Source organism: Necator americanus, chromosome III, assembly GCF_031761385.1.
Source record: "Necator americanus strain Aroian chromosome III, whole genome shotgun sequence".
Classification (NCBI taxonomy): domain Eukaryota; kingdom Metazoa; phylum Nematoda; class Chromadorea; order Rhabditida; family Ancylostomatidae; genus Necator; species Necator americanus.
The window spans coordinates 37,371,898-37,398,015 of record NC_087373.1 but is presented as its reverse complement, the minus strand read 5'-3'; the positions used below and the strand labels follow the sequence as shown (position 1 = coordinate 37,398,015).

The following is a 26,118-nucleotide window of genomic DNA, read 5'->3' as shown; positions in this document are numbered from 1 at the left end:
TTCACAATCGACGTAGTTGTGTATTCGTATGTCGATCGGCCTGTCATCTCCGGCGCGGTACTCGCTTAGCTACGTTGATTCGTTACTCACCGATTTCACCCAGTATCCTCAAAAATCCATTCAATTTGTTTTCCAAGTGGGTACTTTCATAATGTGATTTTTTTTTGCTGTATTGCTTGCTCAACTATACATTTAGCGACTACTTGTTACTTGTGGTGCGGACTGTGGTTCGCCAGCGGTGCATTGCGCGCGGGTACTTCTCTCCGCTGTAGGATTTGGTCAACCTCTTCCACCTGGGCCGCGTAGATCACTGGACGAGTCTACTGCAGCCCAGCTTATATTTTTGGTAGGTTTAAACTCATTCTGATTTTAAAAAATTTAATTTTCTATCCTTTCTCAGATTGTCAAGTTTGCAACAGAAGAGCAACCAAGCAGAAGCGTCCTCGAGCTTGCCGGCGCTCGGAATATCTTCAACGCCCTCACCGACAGAGTCAGCGCAGAGCTTCAAGAAGCTGAAGCGACCAACGACGGTCAACTTCCGCTATTGGTTCAGTCTGTGTCATCGAAGGTGCGTATCGATATTCCAACGGTTTTCGTACAATTGACTTTTTTTTCCGTTTCAGTTAGAACTGAAAAAACTTTTGTCTTTCGTGGTTTTGATCTTCCCCACCTCTTACAGGTTCTTCCATCTGCATCTGACGTTCAACTCTGCCTTTTCTGGGTTTCCGTCACTCCAGGGAAAGCAGCAAGTTTAATAAACCCATTTATTGGCCAATTGCTACATAATTTCTTCGTCATCATCGTATCTAGTGAGTATTAGTATCTACTTCTTAAAAATAAAAATGCCTTATGATTTGTGTGGTAGTACACCTGAGCTAATCCTGAGGAAAAAATTAAGCTGAGATGTGAAATACCACCATCCTCGCTGGCATCCTTTTTTTCTTTACAGCCTGGGCTTCGTTTTTTCTTAGGTCTTCTTTTGTTTTGCTCGTGCACACACCGGTTACCCAGTTGCATTTTACGAATAAACCTATAAATCGATGTGGAGTTTGGAAATGCGTAAAAGCATGGAATTTTTGGTGTCCTGTAACGCAAGAAGAACAATTTCCGATGTTACATCAGATTCATATTATTATTCATATTCATATTATACGGCTTTTTAATGTTTGACTTATGCACAGTATTTTTCGATCTTTTGGTTTTTTTATGTTTTACCCTTTGATATTAGATTGTTTTGTTCCTTATCAGCTTCTGAGTGGCATGTTTAGGTAAGGAGAGAACAGTAATTCGGACAGAGTTTGTAATTCGTTGCATCACTGCGTACTTGGAGGGCGATTTCGATATCGGTACACCAGTGATAACGTTTTTGCGAAATGTAAGAAACTTATTTTTAATTCTGTTTTTCTCAGTAAGAAAGTGTTTATTTGGAGAAATGAGTTGTTTGACGGTTTGACTTGAGTTTTCTTCGAAAAATGCATCTCTAGACTTTTTTCTCACTTTGTTTTGTTGTTTTGTTTCATTATTTTTCCCAAATTTCTGCAGTTCTCACTTGTGCGTTTCCTGAAAGCTTATCCACATATTTTTTACATTTCTATCTCTTCTCTGCAACATTTTGTTATTTACTAATCAATTCGTTTCAATCTTTTCCATTCCTCTTGCTTTATATTTTATAACACTTGTCATCCACGCTAACAGCAATCATAAGTAAGTTATTGCGTCAGCAAATGGCCCATTGCACGAAAACCTAAGTGCAGGAGTTCAATCGCATTCGCGAAACACCACGAATTTACTTTTCATCATATAGTATCGTTGTTGCTCTTATCGTGAGTTATACGCACTATCTTTAACAAGGAAATACATTTTATAGTCGTTTTCTGGGATACTGTGCAAACATATCAAGCGTAGACACAAAACAATTGGTTAACCGAACGTAATCGTACTAAGCATAAACCAAACATCCTAACGGTGTGCTCTCTACTCACTAGCAATCCCACCAGATCTATGAAATCGATAATGCAATGTCTTACAAGGTTTTGTATCACAGATATTTTTGTGATTTTGAAGGTTTATTGAGTATTTTGCCCAGCAGCACGCAATATTTTTCGTCTTACTCCTTATCAAATTTACTGTTTTGTCAATCGCCATGTCATATCAACACAATAACGTGTGTAAAACCACCCACACGACCATTTGAAATGAAGCTGATGAAAAATGCAGAGCATTCTTAGGAGACGAGGTCGAGCAATAATTGGGTGCGATTTGATCATTTGTTTCCGCTTAATTTTTCTCTTCTGTAAAAAATCGTGCTATTTCGTGCGTTTTGTAGGTGGTTATTTCGTGAAGCCACTAGGAATTAAAAAAAAATTGAGTTCGAAGGAAAAATCATTACTCAACATTATTTTTCCACAGAATTCTATTTACGGAAGGAGTAACTGCTGAAGGACCAGTGTAGGCAGCAAAATTTACAACAACCATACCATTTTTTAGTAATATGATTAATCAATACATTGTTCGACACCAGTACTTTGTAGAGGGGCGGAGGGAATTCGTCGATTTTTTCTTGACATCGCTTGAAATTATTTGGTACAGACATGTTTATTCATGTTAGTACAGTAGTATGGAATGTTTTTCATGTTATTTTTGAACGTGTACAAAATAAGGTATACATGTTTAACATGTTCTATTGATCGGTCTTAACCTGAAACATATAATTAACTATTCGAATCTCTCCTTTAACTATGTTTATGTATAAAACATTCGCTGTACAGAATTGACAGCGTTATCGTATATTTTCGCACCTAGATCCAATCGCAGCCGAAACGTCGCGTTATAAATGTTTTAATCGAAGCGTATTACGAGTTCTTAGGAAGTTGGTATTGACGGCGCCGTCTGAGTTGATTAACATACGCTTTTTTTTTGCGAAAAATTTCAGCTATATTGCTTTTGTAGTTGTAGTGAATGTGGATCGTGTTCTTATGCAAAAGATTCTCGAAATTACGAGTTAACTTGCATTTGATCCTATTATGTTTTGTGATTTCTTTGATATCTTAACTCTTTCATTTTCTATTTTGTAGAATCCATTCTTGCTTTGTTCTTCGAACATCCTGTTTTGTATCCTGTTTTTTTTTGTGCATATGTTTGGTAACGAAAAGACTATAAACCATAGCCCAGTACCCGAAATCCCCGATTGCGTTGCAGCATCGATTTCCGAAATCAGTGTTTGATTTTCTATTGCACATTTATTACTCTATCTCTCATTTGTTGTTTCCAATCGTCTCACTTTTTCATTTCCAACTACTAGGTTTTTTTTTTACTTTGCATGTTGTGCAGTCGTTATCTGCTGTCAACTGCACAGTTGCAGCACATCGCCGAAGACAAAAAACATATCTTTAACTCGTACCTCGGCCAAGTCATAGCAAAAGCGGCAAAATTCTCCGCTGAAGTCGACAACGAAGCCCTTATAACGCAAGTGGAGCAACTTTGTGCAACTGGGACTTATAATTCGGTATGCATCGCACAATTCTTCTTAATTGTATTTAAAAAGTCATATTTCTTATGAAAGTAAGCAACTGATACAGGCAGCAAAGAAAGCGCTGTTCGAAACGTCGAACATGCTGCTGGTCGGAGTGGTACAGGGAGCTGGCAGGTCATGTACGGCCAGTGAAGAGGCGTTTCGTGCACGTTTGAATGAGATGACGATGACCGAGGGTGAGGTTAAAGTTGTCACGCAAATTATGTTCTAAAAATTGCAGTAGCGCAATTTTTAAATAATCACTTCGTTAATGTGTTTGGATGTGAGTATTTTAGCTGCTTGTTTCACTCCATCAACAGTTGCTTTGGCATTGGTGTCCTTCTTGGATGGCGGCCCGAGCAAAACGTCAGCGCAAGCAAAGCGTCATGCAAGCTTTGAAAGGTTTGTTTATTGGATAATACTGTTGCCCTCATTCAGTTCTGTTAGCATATTTCTTACGATAATGTAGACATGAAAAACAGTTGCTTTGAGTTCCACAGGATAGTATTAAAGTTTTTTTAAAATGAAAACTGGGTTAGTGTATTCTTCAAGAAAAAAGTGTTTAAGAGTTTATTTGCAAATTATTGCAAGAGCGATACCTCTTTGTTTGCGTAACGCCTTCAACCGTTAAAAAAAAATTCGTAATTCAAAGATGTTCTATGCAAGATTTTCTAGAGAACTTTAATATACTGTAACCGTCCAGTCAGGAGTGCGTTTAGAAGAAAAAAATTGACTGATACATGTGGTAACACGCTAAATGTTTGCGATGATAAGTTGAGTTAATTGAGACCACAACATCAATTCATCTCATCATTTTGATTCTTAGTTTTTTGGAATCACATCAGACTTGAATGAGCACTTTTTTAATGTAAAGCTAGTGTTTTATATTCTTCTTCCTTCTAGATGACTTTGTTATTTGATTGCAGCAATTATTTTGAATAAACTTTGGGATTTGTTCGAAGAAACTGCGTAGTTGGTTGTACTGTAATTTTTTTTCTGTTTTTGTGAGAGGCTGTACCGTCAATAATGGAATGGTAGCTATGAAAGGTGCTTCAACAATGGGTCACATTTTTCAGAACTATCATATGTTAATGTAATATGTCGAATTCATTCACTCCAAATTTTATCAGTGAAGAATTCCTTTTTATCCTAGAGCCGGTCCAGGTGTATCAGAGCTAGACGTTCCGGAAGATCCACCGTGGAATGGGAAAGTTTTTGCATCAGTTGTCAACGAGATGGTAAGTGAAATTTACAAAATTTGTATGACTCTTTCCGTTTAATTTCTTTCAATCATTAAAGAATCCAAATCTTGACTGGTACGAGGTATTTGATCGGCTGGATGATGTACAAATGCTAGTTACACGACGACAATCTCTTATTACTCTTATTGATGCATTAAAAACTGGACTCAGGGATAAGCCATTTCCTATAGCAAAATTATATACGAAATGGCGGTGCAGGTACGAAGCGAATAGATCCAGACTGCGATGTGTTTCTGTAACATCTGTTCCAGGGAAGGACAACTTTCACTGATATCATGTATGCTCGAAAATCCTGATGTATTCTGCATAGCTGACTATCCACATAGGACTGTACCGACAGGCACGCTAAAAAGTACCCCCGATGAAAGCGATCGACTGCTGGCCTCGTGGTAAGACGGAACTACTGAGGAAGATTGAAAATATTGATAAGGTTTTGAAGAGAATTCGAGATGACTTTAAGGTGCTGTGTGGAGCTGACGGAGGTTTTGTTAACGATGGCTGGCGAACAAAATGTTCAGACGGCTGCTATTCGACTACTACATAGTGCCTTAGAAAAGTGGCCGGATGTGGTGCTGCTAGCATTGTTTCAAATACCGGTAAGTGAAGTTTTTCTGGGATTAGATGTTTATGATCTGTATTTTGTTCTGTCTATCTAGGTCCCGTGAATGAGAAATTGTTTTTGACACTTTTGTTTTGTTACTGACGAGATGATGATGTTGGAATTACTCATATTGGTCGAATCATATCAAGAACAAGCTTGATTTTTGTTTTTTTAGCCCCCTGTCACGGATCTACGTCAAAAATTTATCGAGATGATTCTACCGGTCTTCATTCATCATCACACCAACGCCGTATCAGTATTAAATGCGATTTGGAATAGTGAGGTACTAGTGTCACGTTTTTTTTTTGTACTAAATCGTGATTTCTAGTTAATTTTTCATTATTGCTGGCTTTGTACTCTCTTTTACCTTGCAGTTAACACTTTGGAAAGTTTTAATGAACCACCAATGTTTCCGTAGAAGTACCTGATTGCTTGCAAATATGAAACCCAGTTACAAAATTGTCTACAAAGACTTGTTTCATGAATTTATATAATTTAAAATTTTGTTAAAGGCATCACCCCACGAATCTGAGGTGGTACGGATTTCAGGTGGAGTATTCGTATACGAGATAGCAGATTATGGAGAGGGGTGTGATTCCGTCCAATTTCTTCGTAATTGCCGTAAAAAACTGCCCGGAAAATGCGGCGGGTGCACAAGGCTGGCGCGCTCTAATCGAACTCGTTGTGGAAAATAGTGTGCTGGAACGCTCGAAGCCGTATCTTCCTGGCCGTTTTCTACGGTAATTAAGAGGGAATGAACGGAATCACCCTTCTCTCAATAATCTACGATCTCATATACAAATACTCCACCGGAAATCCCTACCACCCCAGATTCGTGGAGTGATGCCCTTAAGAGCCCACGAAAAAGACCCTAACCTGATTTGGTGCATGTGGTGTTGAAAATTCTGCATCTCTACGATAAACTAATTTCAATTTGATAGAGGAATGTATACTCGCACTTCTCCATATTTATTTTCAGTAGAGCAGATCGTTTTCATGCTGCTCCACTGTTTTTATACTACAATTTAGCGGTTGTTGTTGACTGATTGAGCAAGATATACTTACCGATGTCATAGTGTTGCTTCAAATTTTGGATTTCTCGCAAGTATTCTGCTGAATTATCTTAATGACTTGTATTCAGTTGCTTTCAAATTTCCATGAGTCAGCGCATTTTTTCCGAAGGCGACTATGAGGAATTCTTTTAAAAAAGTTAGTGAAGAACTGTACTATCTGGAAGAATGAGACTCACCGTTACAATCCTTACTTTTCTCTTTCTCTTTATTTGACTCATTCTTCTTCTTTCTCCTTCTTTCTCTCTCTCTCTCTCTCTCTCTCTCTCTCTCTCTCTGTCTCTGTTCCATTCCGGCAATGTAAAATTGAGGGAAAAAGCGGCCTCATTCCTATCCACGTTTTCTTCCTCAAATTTTTAGAGAGCTCATATTGTTTCATCCCTGAAAAAATATCAATGTAAGTATGTTGTAATGAAGATTTACTCTATTCGCTTGATATTTATTGGAAACAGTGAACTTCAAAGGTGAGTTGCAGGTCCTGCCACGAACGACCGTACACAACATGATCATCAATGCCTTCTTAGCTTTCCATGCGAAAGCACCGGATGACCAACAAAGACTAGCTAGGATTTTAGATGTGAGTAATGTCTCCTTTTTCAGGATACTGCTTTTTTTTCTCTGTGTAGAAATCGATTTCAGATTGCAAACGAATTGAAACCGGGTGGTCTGGCGGAGCTATTCAGTTGCCCTCATGTGCCGTTCATTGTAGAAATGGGTTTACTTGCATCAAAACGGGATTATTTAAAATTGGACAAGTGGCTTGAGGATAAATTCATCGAATTAGGAGTGAGTTATTAGTTTTTGAAGGTTTACTCGCATGTAACGTTGATATATCCCTCTTCAGGATCCTCTCGTTGATAGTGTGATTACACAGCTTCAAAGACGCCTTTTTACGCCGGCTTCCAGCCATTCGCTATCACCAGAGACTTTTTCGATCATGATGACTTTTCTCAGGAATCATGCAGCAAAATTATCACCGCTTTCGAAACAGAAGTACGTGGCGCTAACGGAAAAACTCAAGGAGATCCAACAGCAACAGGTTGGAGTTTGTAGTAGCAGTAATTTTGTATTAGTAAGCAGCAGTGGAGAAAGAAGGTTCATGACGTTGGAATCCGGCTCATGTATTCATTTGTGGCCACAATTCTTGGTATATTTTCATCAAATACTACTGAAGAAGCAATAATTAACTGAAACGCTGGAATTGATTTTATTATTTCTAGTTTTTTTGTGGTATTCTTCCCAGTTTTCTTCCAAATCGAGTTAATTCTATCATTTGAGGCTGTATAGACACAATTGTGAAAATGTAAACAATATCAGAAAACTGCCATCAGTTTTCAATATGAAATCGAAGTAGGTTTTTTGAGATGCATTAAGTTATCGATCGAGCACGAATGGAATCCAAGTTGGGAATGTGGAACGACTCGATGCACTTTTTCACAGCAAAATGTTTACCATATGTGTATTTCAATGCATACATTTCAAAACTTACTTGCAAACTATGACTGATTTGAGATTAAAGATTCTTAAGAGAGTGTAAATTGACACTTTCTCCTCGATCAGTGCTACAGAGTAAGAGTATATTCTTTATTTGTCTATTTATTTTTGGACTTTCTGGGGATTGTCGAACTTCAATAGTTCACTCGTAACCAGAAACACCCAAGGTAGAGGCAAAAATTTGTGAACGTGAGTGCTTTTGTTGGTAAAGGAGGGTCAAAACGACCTCAGATGTGACGCTTAACGTGCGACTGCGCTTGAAGCGGCATGCTGGAGTCGGCGAGCTTGTGATCGAAATGGGATCGTCGCCAGCGCTCTAGTACAAGTGGGGTTAGTAACAGTACCACTTCGATCGCAACCGCTGGCCCTAAGTCGCGGTTTGAACGTGGTGGTGTAAGCATCTGCACCAGGCTTCAGGTGGTTTTGACGACGATAGTGTCTGGGCTAAGTTCGAAAGGTGAAGTAAGCATTTTGAGGACGAATAATGCACTTAAGGAAGTGCTTTGGATTACTGAAGAACCCCATGGTAAATCTTATCTCATCTCTCTCTTCACTTATAATAACTACTAATTGTTAGCATAGATTAATTGGGTAAATATTGAAGTATTTGATGAAACTTTTGCGAAGATATTTTATATGTTATATTTTTATTTTTGTTTTTATATTCTTTCTTTAACCCTTTAAATTTTTTAAAGGGTCAGTACTGAGCATTAACACTAGCAACATATATCTTTATGAGATGTTCTATGTTCTAGGAATTTTCCAGTGAAGAACCATTGCTGAATCCGGACTAATGCTCTTTTCCAACCGAGTTCCAGTGTTTGCAAAACCAGTAAAATTCGTTCGAAAAACGATAGGAAAAGCTTGTGCCCTCAGTTATGGAGGCAGTGCTCTTCCATTCAAGTCCCGTCAACGTCTGTGTTCTCTCCTGTTCGCGGGCTCTCTAGTAGATGGTGTAGATTAGGACTGACAAATTTCCAGATGTCTGTCATCTCACTGTACAAGAATTTTGCACGTCGCCCTCACCCACTTGTCAATAATTAAAGGAAATTAATGTAGAATCCCTGCGCCTGCACTGATTTGGATCAAATTTTGAGGAATTCTGGTGATGTTATCGATTCAGTAATGAATTATACAGATTTCATCGGCTTACGACGTCCTTCTGTAAAACTTTAACATTTCGATGGATGTAAACTAAGTTTCATGGGTGAAAGGTAAATAGGTCTTTTCGGTGAGATTCTATCGACCTCTATCGATCATATTGACTTTACTGGTTTTTAACAGACGGCTTCTATTGGAAAGTGTTGAAAACTGCAATGTACTCGAAGATATCTGAAAGAAGTCAGAAAGAGAGGAAGAAGATCAATGTAATTAATAGACAAATCGATGCTTTCTCGCCAAAAGTAGCTTATTTACCTGTCACAGATTTTACTACAAGTTCATCGTACTGGAATCGCTGGAGATTGGCCGCCGGTTCTTGAGGACCAACCAAATTATTCGAAAATCCAGCATTCGTTCATTTGCAAGAACAATTTCTGCGAGATGGAACAGTTCTTGAAGATAAAATCCGGTAAAGTCTACGCGAAGGAACTTCGGAAGCGCCTACCAACAGATAACGCTTATGGCACCGCATACCGTTGCTTTTATGACATATGAAATAAGAATTATGTTGTTGACATATCAGATTTGCAAAATTTGACATTTAATTAACATAATTCAAATTTGTCGCTGCTTATCGGGCTTTTCAGAAGGGTATACTGATGATAAATGACATGTCCGCTTATCTGAGGATGACGGCGCCCCCGAAAAGATTATCGCTTCTTTGAGGGGGCGATTATCAGTTGATATGGCTCGTTGACGAGAGAGTTGAACTCGATATGAATCGCTCCTCTCATTTTGAGGAACCAGAAGTAGGAATGAAAAGACTCAGGTTCCCCTTTTTGATAATTGACGAAGTCCATAAAGTATGTATCGATCTTTATGGATTTGGTCGTTGAAATGTGACTAACTCTAGTAATCCTGCTCTTCTTTTAGAGCAAACACCGCCAAAGTAGTTGTAAGCGGCTTAAAATACACGTCACGCACATATGGAAAACGTTGTGAATATCATGCGAAAGATTATTAGGACCTCCTGGAAGTTTCTTTCCTTAAACAAGAATACTTTAGGATATTTCTTACAAAAAAATGTAACTAGATGGAACTAGATAGATAGAAAAAATTGGATTTAGCGCCGAAAATGTGACATCAGGAGCCTTGAAATGATCCCAGTTGATGTGGTTTCATGGATATATGTTAAGAAACTCTGGTGTGCGAGCCTTCCTGTGCAACTTATTCTGTACACGCATGCAATGCCTAGAAATACCAACCACATTGCGAAAAAACCGTGAGAAGCGAATTATCGGACACGATATCTCTCTTTCTGTGTCCTCTTATCGAATGTCCGTATGTTTTCAAATAAATTATTCCGCAACTATTACACTGAACGAGATAGAACGTTGTCTGCACTCTGTGATTGTCTCATACTGGTTGACATCGTTCCGATATAAACAATAAGAACGGTCATCACTCAATCATGATCAGTATGTATCACGTGCAGCGTATTATGCGCTCTGCGACGGAAAAAAAAACGAAGGAAGAGAAGAAATCTGGCCGACGGCCAATCGAACAGGTCGAGATACGCGCCGCGCGGCAAGTTTCATCGCCGGCGCCGCGTGTGCTGCTTCCCCCACCAATATCTTTTCTCCTCCGAAGGCAATATCTCCGATTTCACAATCGTTAAGTTCTGTGTGTTGGGTTCTGTGCATTTCGTCAGTGCTGTGCAATCGATGTAAGCGACGAGTCAGTGCGTTTTGTGGATTCTCAATCGTATTCAACTATCGTCGATTTTCCTGAATTACTAGTGATCCGGCTGAGTGGTGAGTTGGCGTTGAAGAGTTTCACGTTGAAACTAGCTTCAACTTGTATAACAAGTGTTTATGACATGTTTAAACGTGTCCTCACTTGTCCGACAGCTTCTAGCACCTTTACTTTTGTCAATTCCTGAGCTTTGTAGTTTTTGCAAGCGATTTTTCTCCGTATATGTGTTTCCTGCTGTTTTTTTTTCCTGAGAAACTCAACGATGTATTCAGTATCTTCGGACGGTTAATTCTGTCTCGTTTTTGATCTTAACATATGCTAAGAGAAGTTTATAAAGATAGTATAGTCGTGACCTCTATTGTTGACGCTTTTCTATGCAGTGAATTTTGCTAAAGTTGATTTGGAGATGTGGGAAATCACTTAAATATCATAGTTACTAATGTTTGCTACGGAATACTTTTGCTCAAAGAATAGTACAAGGTGAGAGAAGTTCAGGAGCTGGATTCAGTCGTTTTACCGTGGTTTTTACCTCTTGAAAAGATCACCCTTTAAATTGGAGCCAAAAACTTTGTGCACGAAATTCGCAATTTATTCATTCTAAGAATTTAAATTCATTTTTTAGGTTTAAGAGATTCAGAGCCGCAGTATAAAACGGTTTCTATCCTTATGTTTAGAAATATTGGTTTGGCTGCTTGTTGAACTATTCCAAATTCTGTTGCAACATTTCCTTTTGGAAAGTCACTTGCGAACTGTTTTTATATCAATTTTTATAGTTTTATTGCAGTGTTGCTTATGACAGCTGCAAAAAAAACTGTAGATACTGCTAATATACAAAGTAGTTATGAACTGTTAAGCAGGTTATTTCATACGTCTTACGCGTGAGTCTTTGAGAACCTCGCTACGGTTAATAATGTGGTTCCGAACCTTTTACTTTTGATGAGTCATCGTTCCTACAAGTTGGTACTCTTTGTTTTCGCCTTTAGCATTGTTCGAATACTATTTTGTTTTTTGTTTTCAACATATGTTAATATTCCTACGAAAAAAGGTATACTACAGTTTGTTTGTGTCAGCATTAGAGTTGTAACCGTAATAGGTCGATATGGTAATTTTTTTTAAAAAGTCATACCTTATTGTGGTTTTGATTGGTGTAGTTTCTAGGATAATACAGAAAAAATATGCAAAACAAGAGAACCGAACTAAAAAGGTCAGCCAAATTATGTACTTCCGCGGAAGATGATGTTGATAGGAAATGATTACACTCTAATTTCTCTTTAAGATGCCGTGCACATTATATATATATATATATATATATATATATATATATATATATATATATATATATATATGACTAAACTGAATATTAAATAAGAAAGAGCCCATACAGTTTTATGCTTTAGAGAAACTGCTGTTTCTAGATATAGTTGAACCACGTATGACTACATTTTATACTGTTATCGTTAAGTCACTATTATGCGGCGTCTCTGAATTGATTAGCACGAATTGATTGGCGTGGTTAGCTAGTTTCCACTCAGCATACATGCGTATACTTCCATTTTTTGAGAACTTTGTCTGTCATAAATCATAATGTTTCTGTCATAAATCATGTATTTAGATGAGGGAATCCTCAGCACGGAGTTCATCGGTGTCGTCAACCGGGCGATCACCGATTGTCGGCGGATTTGGTATGGATGCGCGATTCCCAGGTCGACCGCCTGGAGCCGGAGGACCACCACCGCAGTCAATGCCACCGCCTCCACAACCATTTCCTCCGAATGGCGCCGGCGCCCCACCACCGCCTCATAATCTACTGGCGATGCAGGTGAGTGGACTAGATTTGTTCGTTAGAAATTGGATATGACCATACGGTATCGGGGTGCATTGTTCCAAAATGCTGTTATGGATGGAGTTGACCTTGGCGCACAGACGGTCACGCGGCGCCATTTACTGGTTAGGAAAAGGTTACATGAAAGCGCTTTGTTGGGGTCAATTTGGGTAGTTGCAATAATCAGATTATTTAAGAACATTCTCTTTATTCATTTGATTTGATCTTAAAATCCATCCCGCTAGAACACCGAAAATATTGAAATTGATGGAAACAAGGAATGAAGAGCTGTGCAAACATCACTGAAGGATTGAAAAAGTGGCGATGGTAAATTCTCCAGAAAATCGCTGAGGATGCAGTTTTTGCGGCATATATTCTCCGTTATTTTACGCTTTTATTTCTATTCGCTCCGTCACTCCCAACTTTTTGTTAAGGTCCTTGTCGTCTTTGTCGTTTAGTTAGTTCGGAATTCTTTGAGAAGAGGTGATAATCTAGTAGTTTTACTGTTTTGTGTCTTTTAGAGCGAAACCTTTCTTTTCTGAAAATTTGATAGCGGCCCAAAGACCGAGAGATGAGATTTTGCTGAATGGAAGACGTATTTAAGCGGATTTTACGGGGCCTGCTTCCCATACTTGTGTCAATTTTGGTTATTTTTAGTTCAGATTCATCTGCACGTTATTTTTCCCAGTTTTTTTTTCGCTTCCACAGCAAATTCATCTGTGAACTGTGATATGTTTACAATGAAATTTGAAGTAGAGCCACTTTCACTTTCTCGGTGTTCCAATTTCTTTGTAATATTTTACACGATCATAGGTCTTTTACTTTCAATAGTACTTTATAATTATGCAATTTCACTTGATTGTCTCAACACTTTTTACAACTACAACTAAGCTTTGCATCTGTCGTCAATTCTTTACAGGAAATACAAAGTACGATGGTGATTGATAGACCCATTCACTTTTGAAGTGTAATATCTGTTGTCTCCTTTGACAGCTCGTGCTTTATGACGTTTTGTCGCCGAAGAGCTGCATATTAGTTTTTTAAAGGTACCATCTGCGCCAAGCGTCGTGTTGTTTTGGGATTTGTTTGGTCATGTTATTGATTTTTCAACTATAGTGTATGTGGCTAACTGGGTATTGCAGGATTTAAGTGTTGTAGTACAGCTTACATCATGTGATGATTATGACCTTTTACTTATTTCTGCAACTTTTTTTGTTATTTCTAAGATATTGAATCGCTTCATACAATGTACAGCGTAGCGTACTATGCAATGTATGAAACCACGTGGTTCAACAATTCTTACCTTAAAGATTATTTCATCCTACTATATACATCACACAGCAAGAGTCTTTAGGCTGCCTTGGACGTAATTTGAGGAGCTACGTAGTTATGTCACCACCTTCCTTAATTTATCAGTAAATTATAAGGGAATTGTATTTTTTGTCTTTTCTGTTGTTTTGTAACTCCGTAACTACTTTTTTATGGGCACTATTTGAGCTTATGTAAACGGGTTCCGGCTTATGCTGAGCCTCGTTACGGCACGCCGCAGAAACAGATCTTTAGTAGTCGAGTGTCTACTATATTTCCTTCTGACTAGCATTTGTCACCGAGGAAAATTACTGTCATCATCATCAGTGGGAGTAGTATAGAGAAAGGAGGTGGAAGGTTTGAGGAGTTCCGTAGGTTTGAAAGGATTAGTGGGACTTACTGCACTCTTCTTATAAAACGAAATTCTAAGTGAACGAGAGTTATTTGAGAATTTATGAATGTAAGAACATTAAAACGCACAATTCCAAAAAAATGTCGACGCGTCAGGATAGTTGAACTGAAAACTGAGATTGGATATAATTATAATTTGTATTCAAGTTGCTTCCCTTTACTTTTAAAGCTAATTTCGGTCTATCTGAATATATTTCTTCTTACTATTCAAAAATGAATAGTAAAACTTTAATTTTGACCTTTGCCGTTGACTTAGATCCATTGTGTTCGGAATTCTCGTTCATTATCTTCTCGTGAAGACGTATCCGCATATTTGCGAATGTTGTATAAGGAATGATGATTAGATCCACTACTTCACTACTTATAACGTTATACTCTTTAGCACTTTAAGGCTGGCCCCCAACAGCCTGTATCGAATCCAGTGGGACTAGGTTCGATGTTTGGTAGCAGTGCCTTCGGAGGAAGTCAAGACTTGTTAAGGGTAAGCGATCATAGTTCTCTTTCCACCAGTTCGTGATGTTTTGTTTTGTACTTGTTAAAATTTGTTTGCAATAAGAAATTTTGGAGTTGCTTCTTTCTGTCAGAGTTGTATGTATTGGAAGTTACTAATGTAATTCAGTCTGCACACCCTGCTGCAAGTCAACCATTCGGTGGACAACCTATGGCCATGTCACCGTCATCACAGATGATGCGATCTGGTATGCCACCAGCTCCACAACGACAGGTAGGAACGGAAAATTAAACGTTTAAATGAGTTTTTCCATCAACATTCGACTGAAGCAGAAGCACAACCGTTTTAGATTCTTAGATCTGTATGGAAATTCTTTTAGAATTCTGCTAGTGGAGTGGGCTGGCAGATGGGAGGCCCTCCTGGTCAACAACGAGGTCCCCCAACGCCATCACAACAAATGGACTTTCAGCCACAACCGCCGCCTACATCATCACAGGTACTTCTAAATGTTTAAAGGAGTAATTATTAGTTGTTAAAACCTCACCTATAGGATAGCTTAGCTCACAATTTATATTTATAGTATCTTCTTGCAAGTATTTTCTTAAATCTATGTTAATCAAACGTTTTCCCAATTAAGGTGGACTTGCGCTCCGCTCCAATGCCTCTAGGCGCTGGTCCAGTAGTTATCGATGACATGAATTTTCCAAAAGATGTTCAAGATGAAGCCAACATGTACTTTGAACAGGTTCGTCTTCATTTTGACTCTCTTTAGAGGAAAATTATGGTAATTTTTGTGCTTTCAGATTTATAACCAGTCATCTATGGTTGGTGACCTGATAATGCGCTTGAAAGGGTTGAAAATGTCCCAAAATCCTAGAGATCAGAAAGTGAATAGGCTTGAGACTTCGAAATTTTGTTACTCAAAGATCTTTAATCTTTTTATTACCAGGTGTTGGCATGTGTAGTTAAAAACCTGTTCGAGGAATATCGATTTTTCCATGAGTATCCTGAAAGAGAACTAAGGACAACGGCAGAGATCTACGGAGGGATCATTCGGGAAGGAATCATCAGGTGAATTACATAACATTGTTTTAATCAGGTTACAGAATTATTTGTGGTTTACAGTAATTTGCATTTCGCTACGGCTGTACGAAAAGTCATCGAATCGCTGCAGTCAGAAGTAGGAAGTATGTTGTGGACGTTTGGAATAGTTTCATTGACAGCGTGCCGCTCAAAGCTGTGCTCATATCCAAAGGTCAGCTCGTGAAGAATTAACCATGTTGCACAATCGTAATTTTTTACCTTTGAAGGTCTGCTCCATGATCGCTCAACACGAGAATTTTTCGAAATTCCCGCCAGGACTCAAGGAATACGTTTTGGCTGGTTTGAAAGGCGAGCTTCCAGTACAAAACATCGCACCTCCACCTATGGACTCGACCGGACGATCCACACCTCCACTCAGTTGGACACCCACGCAAAGGTCGTCGAGTACGGAAAGTGCTAAGGTGAGAGTGATTTTCTGGCTAAATCTGAAAGCGTACGACAGAGATTGTCGATAATCAGTTTAGCCCTTCATGATATATTACTTTAATATATAGTTATTTCAATGCTTGTTAAAAGTGAGACCAATGCATCAATAAGATCTTCAGTAGAAAGTACGAACACTGAGGATGAAGAGATAAGAGAGAGCGAGAGAGAGGTATGGACAAGAGAGAACTGTTAGCATTATTCAATTTTAGGCGACAACAAGCAGCACCAGCGTAGGGAGCACCAATCGAACTGTGAGTTTTTTTTTGGCTTGGTTTTTGTGGTTATTTTCATTATTGCTATTCTGAGAATTCATGGCTAGTAAATGTGTTGTATAGAAGAGAACGCAATGGCGTTGTCAATGGCCACTCAAATAATTTGTTTTTCTACTTACAGGGAAACTCCGTACTATCATACACCAATGTCGACACACTGGTTTCTGCTACTGAAAAGGAAGGAGCAGAAGTAGCACAGCCTGAGACAGCTGTTGTCGATAAAGTACTATTCTTGTTCAACAATTTGTCGCAGAGTAATATGACAACAAAAAAGGATGAGGTAATAAATCCTTCTTTGTTTTTCTTGCTGGCATCCATCTTATTGGAAATGGATGTTGATGGTGTTTAGGTGCTAGCACTGATAGATGAACATGGCGAGCCTTTTATCCGGTGGTTTGCTCAGTATGTGGTGATGAAGCGGGTATCGATTGAGCAAAACTTCTTGCCGCTCTATAATCAATTCATCCAAGCGATAAATCATCCGCTTCTGGATACGCATATCAAGCGGGAGACGTTCAGGAACATCAGGGTATGAAATTGTTGAGGATATGTCTCTTTTGTTTTCTTTCTGGAATATTTTAGTTCATTACATCTCAGGAATAGTTCCTTTTTATCGTTTTTTTTAGAAGTACTACTATCGAATATTACTTACTCACTTATTTGTATATAACTTAGCTCACCGTTCTCTTTTAGATTCTGCTTCGCTCGGACAAACGGCAAGCTGCGTCCAACTACAGTGACCGTCAACTACTGAAAAACCTTGGAATGTGGCTAGGGTCGATCACGATAGCACGAAATAAACCGATTCTGATACATGTGAGTTTCTTCCTTCTTCAAAGTCGATTTAGTTACAGATTTAGTTTTTCTGGTGGTTAAATTCATATCGTTGGTTGCTAAAAACACACATGCACATGCTTCACTAGTAGGGAGGCATCCTGGGATGCTTCAGAAATTTTAGTGCTCTAAGAAAGCTAAGTTTCGAAAAGAAAAGCACGTTTTACCTATGTTGAGATATTATGTGGTTTCTGGTCTTGTTGAAGTTGACTCTTCTACTTGATCGTGAATTTGTTAAGAATGGCTTAAAAGAAAGTTTGAATTTAGGAGTTGGATCTGAAAGCTTTGCTGATGGAAGCGTATTACAAAGGGCAACAAGAGCTACTATTTGTCGTACCTTTTATCGCGAAAATTCTTTTTTCGTGTGGCAAAACACAGGTTAGCTACATTTTCTTTCATTTTCAATTGTAGTACTGAATCATGTTAAAGTCTAGCTTTCTAGTTATTGATATTGTGGGTAAAAACCAACCCTTACTACCATATTTTTTGAGTACTAGTAATTACTAAACAAAATTGCTAATTACTCGCTGAAAATCACTAGAATATGTGAGAATGTCTGGAAATACAGTAATATTCGTTTCTTTTCCTTGAGATAGGTTAACGCTGCGTGTTGTGGTTAGGTTCTATATGGTCACGATTTAGGGCTTAGGGGTAATTAGGTTGACCAACCGAATGAATGCGTTGTAGGATTCACATTATTCTATCATTGCTTTCTTTCAGATAGATATATTTGCATTAACATTTCTTGGGTTTTATTTTACTTTTGCCCCACCTCCTTTATATTTCTTCTTTTGGGAAGAAATTAGCTTTTTGTGGTGAATCTAGAGAGGTTCAGTAAGATAATTTACGATATTTTTTGATCTTCACAACAATTGTTGTTGGTTTTTTAAAATCACATTTTTCATCTATTCGTCCCATTATCATGACGCTGTTGGCATTTCAGTTGTTCAGTGCAACGTGCGCTTGGATACGCTCTATATTAAAAGTCTTAGCCGAACTGCACAATGAGCCCGATTTAAAGATCAACTTGAAGTTCGAAATAGAGGTGCGTGTACCTTGACATTTATCGATTTTTTCGCCGAGGTTGTCCAAATTTCCATCATTCGATTCACGTGTTGGAGCAGCAAAAAACACGGCGGAACAACCAAAGTAAACATACGTTCTCATGGTAATCGTTATAGGTGCTGTGCAAGGAACTGTCGGTGGATTTGGAGTCGCTACCAGTTGAGGGTATCCTGAAAGACACGGACCGTCTTGTGAGGGTCACACAACAGTTATCAGATCTGAAGACGTTACAACAGCCCGATCAAGCGAACAGCAGTCCAGTTCCGGGACAAATGAGACTAGCACCGGATTCCGTGTCAGTACCCGGTGTGGATACAAAGGTAGGTAACACGGGTGTACACTTACCTTAATGATCCTCGTTATCGATCCACATTTAATTTTCTTTGCTTAGTTTCGAAAACAAGTAGCGCGTGTACTGACGCGTCAGCATAAGGCTAATATGAGAAGCTACGTGATTGCTAAAAGTAAATACAGTTTGTTGTAAAGATGGATGATTTTTTATATGTCGTTTACGTGAATTTGTTCTATTTACGATGAACAAAATCTTTATCTTGATGACTCCACATCACCTAGTTCAACATCGTTTGACTCATCATTATGCCCTTTAGAATCCATAAATTGGAGTGACAGAGTTCTCCGATGAAAGCTAACTTTTGCGTGGTTTATCAGTAGAAGTTATAGCTATTAACTTTTCTGGTTCTCTAGATGATCTTAGGAGAAAACTTGTCTCATGGCTGAATACTACCCTAGCATTTGGTGTTTTTTCTTGGATTGCATCTCTTTTGAGAAAAACACAAAACAATTAAAAGATATTCGGAATGATCAGTGTCTAGTTCTGTTGTTCCATTTGCTGCTCAACTGTTCAACAGCTTGAGTACAGTCTTCTCGGAACATTGAGTTCTGCCATTACGGTTTTACTTTTTATATAAGTCAAACCTCTTCCTTTTTCAAATCTGCAAACTTTTGAACAGCTTAAGAATGTTTCATCTAATTTTTTTTTCTAGCCATCCACACCAAACCCGGAATCGGATGGGTCATCAGCTATCGTTGAAGGAGGTGCTGGGGCTGTGATAATACCGCCGCTTCATTTTGCATATCATGATATCAATGTGACTTCTTATGAAGGGCTCATACCTCATATTAAGGTTCAACTGTCACTGCCGTTGTTTCAGGTGTGTTTTAAGTCACGAAGATTGAGCGTTTGGGTGTGGAATATTCTTTATTCTCTTTAGAGAATTGGAAGAATTTTACAATTGAATTAATGTTAAACTGTTCTAGCTTCACCCTCAGATGAAACACCATGTTCGACCGGCCCTCACGCAAGCCATCAAAGAACTCATAGGTAAATCCTGTCTCTTTTGTTATTCTGTTGGTCTTCATAAATATGAGGTCACTTTTCAGGTCCTGTGGCTGAAAGAGCGCTGAAGATAGCTATGATCGTCACTGAAACCCTTGTACGCAAGGATTTCGCTCTCGATCCAGATGAGAACAACATGAAAAAAGCAGCTTTCCATATGGTTAGATATTCTTTTCTAGAATATGACGGAGCAGCTGTACAGTATTGTAAAAAATGTAATGTACAGCTTTTGCATCTGATTATACTCCTTAATTGTAGATGCGTGCGATGACTGCTGGAATGGCGATGATCACGTGCCGCGATCCTCTTGCCGGAACGATGGTGTCATTGTTGCAGCAATCGTTCACCAACTCGTTGCGTACTTCGAACACCGAACTGGTTAGTGATGATGATGGAATCTGTTTAAAAGTACTTTTGGTTCGGTGCGTCACTGTGTTCGTCAGAAATTTTCGAAAAATCTGGGATTCCTATTTCTCACTGCGGAGCTTTTTGAATGTAGAAAAAAGGTGTTTTAGGTGGTCTCCATTTTTAGACTCCTTTGATCTGCTCTTTTATTATAGTTGAAGGAGGTGCGCCTTTCTCTCGGGTATGTTATATCAAAAGTACAGTTACCGTAGACGAGTGGCTTTTTGAATAGAATTACCGAAGCTACAAATATCCACGATTCGAATTTAGTCTACAAATGTTTCATTATTTTTATTTCTAACTTTTCGATAGCTCACTTTTTAAGCGGCGAGAAATGCATAATAATGATACAGTCTCATTTGATTCCCAATAACCTGTACTCATACCATTCATTCTCCAACTTCGACATATTTTTACGAGGAAAAGTCCCTCATCCTATTGCTCACACTGTACACAAATGGTTTCCCATACATTTTTAGGCAGTTTTGCCGTTTGAGCACCAAATTTTCTGGCGCTCTTCATTTTCGGCATATATTCTACACAATAATATATTCACAATCACTTTTTTCGTGTTATACTATTCAATATTTTGGAATAGTTCCTGTTTACCGCATCATAATAGTAACCAATATTTCATTATTTAAGGAATTATTACTGAGAAATTATTCAGGAATTATTGTTACTACTTCTAACTTACTTATTCTGCTACTTATCGTTACTATTCAAGAAAATTTTTTAGTAATTAAAGAATAGAAAAAATTCCCTCTTTTTGAGTTGTAAAATTACTCTTATTTCAGTCAAAAATGATCGAGGAAGCGGCGAGAGTAATCACGCAAGATAATATCGAGCTAACAACGAACTTCATTGTGAAGACAGCTTGCGAAAAGGTATTATTCATTCAACAGTTCTAGGATTTGGACAATTTTTCAGTGCAATGATGTTCTGATTAGAAAATATACCAATCAGATGCTTTTCGTGACTCAGTTGTGAGTCAACCACATGACTCAGTGCGCAGCCTGAGGTACGCTTATAGACAGCATTTCAGGCAGCAGCAGAACTGGAGAAACGTCTCGATGGCGAAGCGGCTCGACGGCTCGCTGTTCGACGCGAAGGCGCCGAATGGCATGATGCCGCTATGGAGAAGATACAGGCCGAGCTGCCTCCTCGAATAGCTGTGCAAGTCGGCCCGACGCGGAAAGAGCACATTGCTATTTACGAGCAGTTCAGCAGGTGAACTTTTTATTTTTTGTTGGTATTGTCATCAGAATCAAGGAGAATTTGTGTTTTTAGTCGGATTTGTGGCTTTAAACCAACCATCAGTGATGAATCGTCAGCATCTGCTATGGAAACTGTGAATAGAACGATGACATTACCGGAAACAGCAAAGGAGGTGGAGCAGCTCACTCAGCAATTGAATAGCATTATCAAGGAGGTGGATATAACTATGCAAGCTCAACCGAATCCTACGAATAAGGTATTGTTATCTCCTCGATGACTTAAGATAGCGTCATTTTCGGTTTTTTTTTTTTTTTTTTTTTTTTTTGATCATCCGAGCACAAACATCAGTTTTTTTCTCTTCTTCTTTGCAAATATTTTTCGAGGGTATTTTCGGTTTATTTTAACTTGTGGAGAGAGAGGAAGGATGAAGGCCGATTTGTGCTTTAAGCATTCAGTCTTCTGGATACTTAAATTTCTACAATACTTCACCAAATATTATGTTGAACTTTAGCGGCATTTTTTGTGTTCATTCATTCTCAGATATTTTTGGATCTTTGTCTTTTTGATAACCAAACAAGCAGTTACGTCTAGTATTCACAGTTCTTTATTGTTATCTTTCGTAGTTTTTTTTTCTCTTGTTTTGTTCAGTTGTTCATCTTTTCATATGTTTAGGCCTTCCAAGGAGTGGGTGCCATCAGAGATCTGTTGTCACAGTTAGCTTCGAACCCACGTGATTCCATGACAGTTGTGAATCTCATCACAAGATCCGTAGAACATCTTCTCCATGCCTATCATGTTGATAGCACGTCGAAAGGTAAGAGTTACATAGAAGTAAGTTAGAGGATCATGTGGTGGAGAACATGTTCTAGCTCTTGACGTGGAATGGGCCAGGAGACTTCGGGATTTGTTCCTGGGAGTATGTCGTGTACTCCTAACACAGTTCACTATCGCTGATTTGTCAAGACGTATCACTGGAAGTATCGTAAATGTGAGAATGGATTACAAGTGGAACGTAGAGGCCATTGAGGTTATTTAAAGTATTTCCGATTGAACTCATCAATTAAATTCTTTAATGGATTCCTCTTCAGGTACTGCTAAAACATCAGCTAGTACAGACGCATGTCTTCGATCAGCATTTGGCCCATGTCATGGATGGAGGTTCGAATATGGAGGCGACATTGTTCGCACAAAGGTTCTTCCGCCTTATTGGGTTTAACGATGCAGCTAGGATGCCTGTGATCAAGGAGGTATAGTAGATTTGAACTGTGTTGTATTTGTTCCATTTTCTTCTTGTGTTCTTTCTTTTTTTCGGCACTATTTTGTAGATTTTCAGGCTTTCCCAGCAACTTACGAACAGCTCCTTAAAATGCAACAAATGCAAGCCCTTCTACGGCAGCAAGCTGCAGCCGCCGGATCCACGGAACCGAATCTTGATTCTCCTCTGGGACCTGCTGCAATGGATGCCATTGTAGCGGCTACTGCAGGACCTGGAGTACCGCCGGCAGTGCAACCTTCAGCAGAAGAACCTGGAATGTCGGACAAGGTCGAGATCATTCTGAGAGAATGGATTGGACTGTGCTACACACCAATGGCTCAAAGAAATCCGAAAGAAGCCTTGTTCCAAATGATTGTGATGGTTGGTAAAATTATATGAGGAATAACTATAACTACAGTACGTGGATCAAAAAGCTGTTTCAGATGCATGAACACGGTGTACTATCTGGTGATGAGAAAATCTCCCAGTTCATACGTATGTGCACCGAAATGTGCGTTGATGTTGCGTTGAGACTCTTGAAAACTGACGCCACAGCTCCAGTTAGCCAATCTAACATTGTACGTCAACGATGCTACTACACTCTCGACGCCTTTGTGAAGTTGATGGCGTGAGTTATTCGGCACTTTTTTGATAATGGTGGTTCATATGACAATCGCAACCCTGGTATAGGTAAAATAATAGATTTAACGTCGATTTTGTTTCTTAGTCTGCAGTGATGGTTGAAAAACTAGAGGATTTAATCACCTGCTCTCGGAGATCTCCTCGATTGAACTATAAAGTTTCAAGCTAAGAAGAGGACTTTAGGCTCATGATCAAGTATTCGGATGGAGGAAGCGCTTCACCGTCAGGAACATCGAAAATAGCGCTACTGAAGAAGGTCCTACACATCATCACAAGTGTATTGCACGTCGACCATGAAGTCAGAAGACACGAATTTAACGCCATGCCCTATCATCGGATACTCATCACGTTATTCATCGAGCTAACCACACCAGATGGGTCAAATCTGGAATCGATTGCATGGTCGATCATCGAGGCTTTTGGACAGGTGTTGACTTTGTTTCAGCTTTTTACGTGTTATTCTTAGTGTACTTTTGAAGATAAATTACTGTTTTTTTTTCTCCAGAACGCACTCTTTTTGCTCCAACCCCGTCGATGTCCAGCATTTGCCTACGCCTGGCTTGATTTCGTAGGTCATAGAGCTGTGATTGGAGCGCTTTTGGGAGGTATGTTCTCGATATTTTCACGATTATTTAATATACAAGTAGTATTTTGTTTTAAGGCAACGGTTTTGCTGAAAATGTAGACCCAATGAAAACGTCAGCCATGTACACACAGTTGTTAATATGTCATCTGAAGTTCCTCGCACCGTTCCTGAGGAATATTCATCTACCGAAGTCGATTGCGGTGTTGTACAAGGGAACATTGAGGTAGTTCAAACATCAATCCAAAAATTATTGTTTATACCTTAAAAAGGCTAAGTGTAAACCTACAATTTTTAGTCAGTTAGGCTTGCAAGTGAGCAAAACATCAATCCAAAAACTAAAAAAAAAATGTAAAACCAAAGAGGATTTGCACTGTAATAATCCTAAATTGAGATGAAATCCACTTATTAAAGACGTTTGTTTTTTTTTTTTTTCAGATTAATTTCTGAGTGTTCTGTATAAGGTTTTTTTTAACATCTAAAATTTCGGCTATTAGTTCTTGTTAAGGCAGCCTATTTAAAATGTTCTAATGCATGTTCTTATTTTTCCAGAGTGCTGCTGGTAATCCTGCATGATTTCCCTGAACTTCTGTGCGAATATCACTATGTGATAATAGACACAATCCCACCGAACTGTGTGCAACTCCGAAATCTTGTCTTGTCTGCGTATCCACGCAACATGAGGCTTCCAGACCCGTTTGCGTTGAATTTCAAGGTGAGACATTTAAATTCTTTCAGGACTTTTGTTTGTCACTTACAACATTCTCCATCCATAATCTGCACTGTAGCTCTGATTTTGTTCTATATCCGTTTTTTTTTTTTTATTTATTTGTCGAAATCTCGATGTTTTCCAGCAAGTAGACAGTATTCCGGAGATGGCGATAGAGCCCAAATCTAATCTGAATATGGCTTCGATCATACCAGATTCCATCCGATTACCCCTGGATGCTTACCTGAGGACAAGATCTGCAGTTGATTTCTTGTCAGCGCTGCCAGGAATGTTGCAAGTACGTTTGGAGTGGTGTTTCGATCATAAGTCTGTGAATATGGAAAGGATGCCACAAATTACAGATATCCGAGAATCCCGGATCGAAGTATAACAGCACAGTGATGAACGCAATGGTACTATACGTTGGAATGAAGTGAGCCTTTAGAATTTCTGATAATTTCCTAATGGGAGTGATTTTTTGTTGATCTAATTTACTATGCACTTCGTTTTGCGCTCCAGAGCCATCGAAAGTCTTCACGAGCGTCGTCAACGTATTTCCATCCATACGATTGCTCATACAGCTTTCATGGATATTTTCCAAAATCTTGCTGTTCAGCTGTGTACTGAGGGTGGGATATTTCTTTAATTTTTTGCTTTGGAATAGGCTTCCTTATCGATAGTTGTAGTGCTAACTCAGTGATGTCATAAATTTTAGGTCGATATCTTTTGTTTAATGCTATCGCGAATCAACTACGCTATCCTAATGCACACACTCACTACTTTAGCTGTGTTTTCTTGTTCTTATTCCTGAATTCGGACCACGATGCGATTCAGGTAAGATTTTTTGTGGTAATTTTTATTGGAAATAAATCTCGTTGTATGCGCTGTCTTGTTTTTGTATCGGTTTCTTCTAGTTGTTTTTTTTTACGTACTATTAAGTTGGTAGATAAGAGCGAATTCCTTGAAAATCGCTTTGAAGTAGCACTATTCTTTTCCATTCCATTCTATTCAAAAATATTCAGGAACAAATCACTCGAATTCTGTTCGAACGTCTGGTAGCACTTCGCCCTCACCCATGGGGTCTGCTGATCACATTCATCGAACTAATCAAAAATCCTGTGTACAACTTCTGGAAGTACGAATTCACCCGGTGCGCTCCTGAAATAGAGCGGTAAGTTTCGGTTGTATTTTTTTTAGAAATCCAATTTGTGCTGCGCTCCAGGTTTACAGCATGTGTGCTGAGAAAAGAAGAATAAGAAGCTGAAATGTGGTGAAGAAATAGATTACTAAGAAGAGAAGGAAAAGAAAAGCTTATGAAAATAGTTATTTGTGAATAATCAGTTTTCATAACATTGTCAACATTTTGCTTAATTAAAGGTGATATCATTGCAGATTATTCCAAAATGTGGCGAACACTTGTGTCACAGCACGTCCAGCTGATTCAGAGGCGAGCAAAGCTTGA

General features: G+C 38.8%; 1 protein-coding gene across 4 annotated transcripts; it reads left to right on the top strand.

The window, feature by feature from the left end:
• Window positions 1-28: 28 nt before the first annotated feature.
• Window positions 29-26,118, top strand: RB195_012185 (uncharacterized protein; the record flags this gene model as incomplete). Of its 4 annotated transcripts, XM_064193932.1 has the most annotated exons (57): window positions 29-136; window positions 197-346; window positions 401-568; window positions 680-809; window positions 1,269-1,375; window positions 3,362-3,505; window positions 3,579-3,708; window positions 3,808-3,913; window positions 4,665-4,749; window positions 4,811-4,971; window positions 5,025-5,162; window positions 5,234-5,369; window positions 5,550-5,657; window positions 6,920-7,021; window positions 7,084-7,230; window positions 7,289-7,483; window positions 9,364-9,508; window positions 10,719-10,853; window positions 12,407-12,436; window positions 12,498-12,613; window positions 14,727-14,816; window positions 14,955-15,059; window positions 15,166-15,282; window positions 15,424-15,531; window positions 15,590-15,673; window positions 15,736-15,857; window positions 15,912-16,041; window positions 16,097-16,291; window positions 16,526-16,567; window positions 16,710-16,868; window positions 16,938-17,117; window positions 17,282-17,404; window positions 17,690-17,800; window positions 18,366-18,467; window positions 18,604-18,807; window positions 19,492-19,659; window positions 19,766-19,829; window positions 19,889-20,004; window positions 20,103-20,222; window positions 21,047-21,136; window positions 21,295-21,479; window positions 21,540-21,723; window positions 22,140-22,281; window positions 22,337-22,494; window positions 22,556-22,714; window positions 22,801-23,103; window positions 23,166-23,350; window positions 23,548-23,791; window positions 23,870-23,969; window positions 24,026-24,173; window positions 24,500-24,662; window positions 24,802-24,954; window positions 25,019-25,089; window positions 25,176-25,285; window positions 25,372-25,490; window positions 25,679-25,827; window positions 26,049-26,118. In XM_064193932.1, 57 exons carry the CDS (start codon window positions 29-31, stop codon window positions 26,116-26,118), a joined length of 7,614 nt encoding a protein of 2,537 aa, XP_064051515.1. The 4 variants fall into 4 exon arrangements, with proteins under 4 accessions (XP_064051515.1, XP_064051513.1, XP_064051514.1 ...); XM_064193930.1 differs by lacking the exons at window positions 9,364-9,508; window positions 10,719-10,853 and having other exon boundaries at window positions 12,407-12,613; XM_064193931.1 differs by lacking the exons at window positions 9,364-9,508; window positions 10,719-10,853 and having other exon boundaries at window positions 12,407-12,613; window positions 14,718-14,816.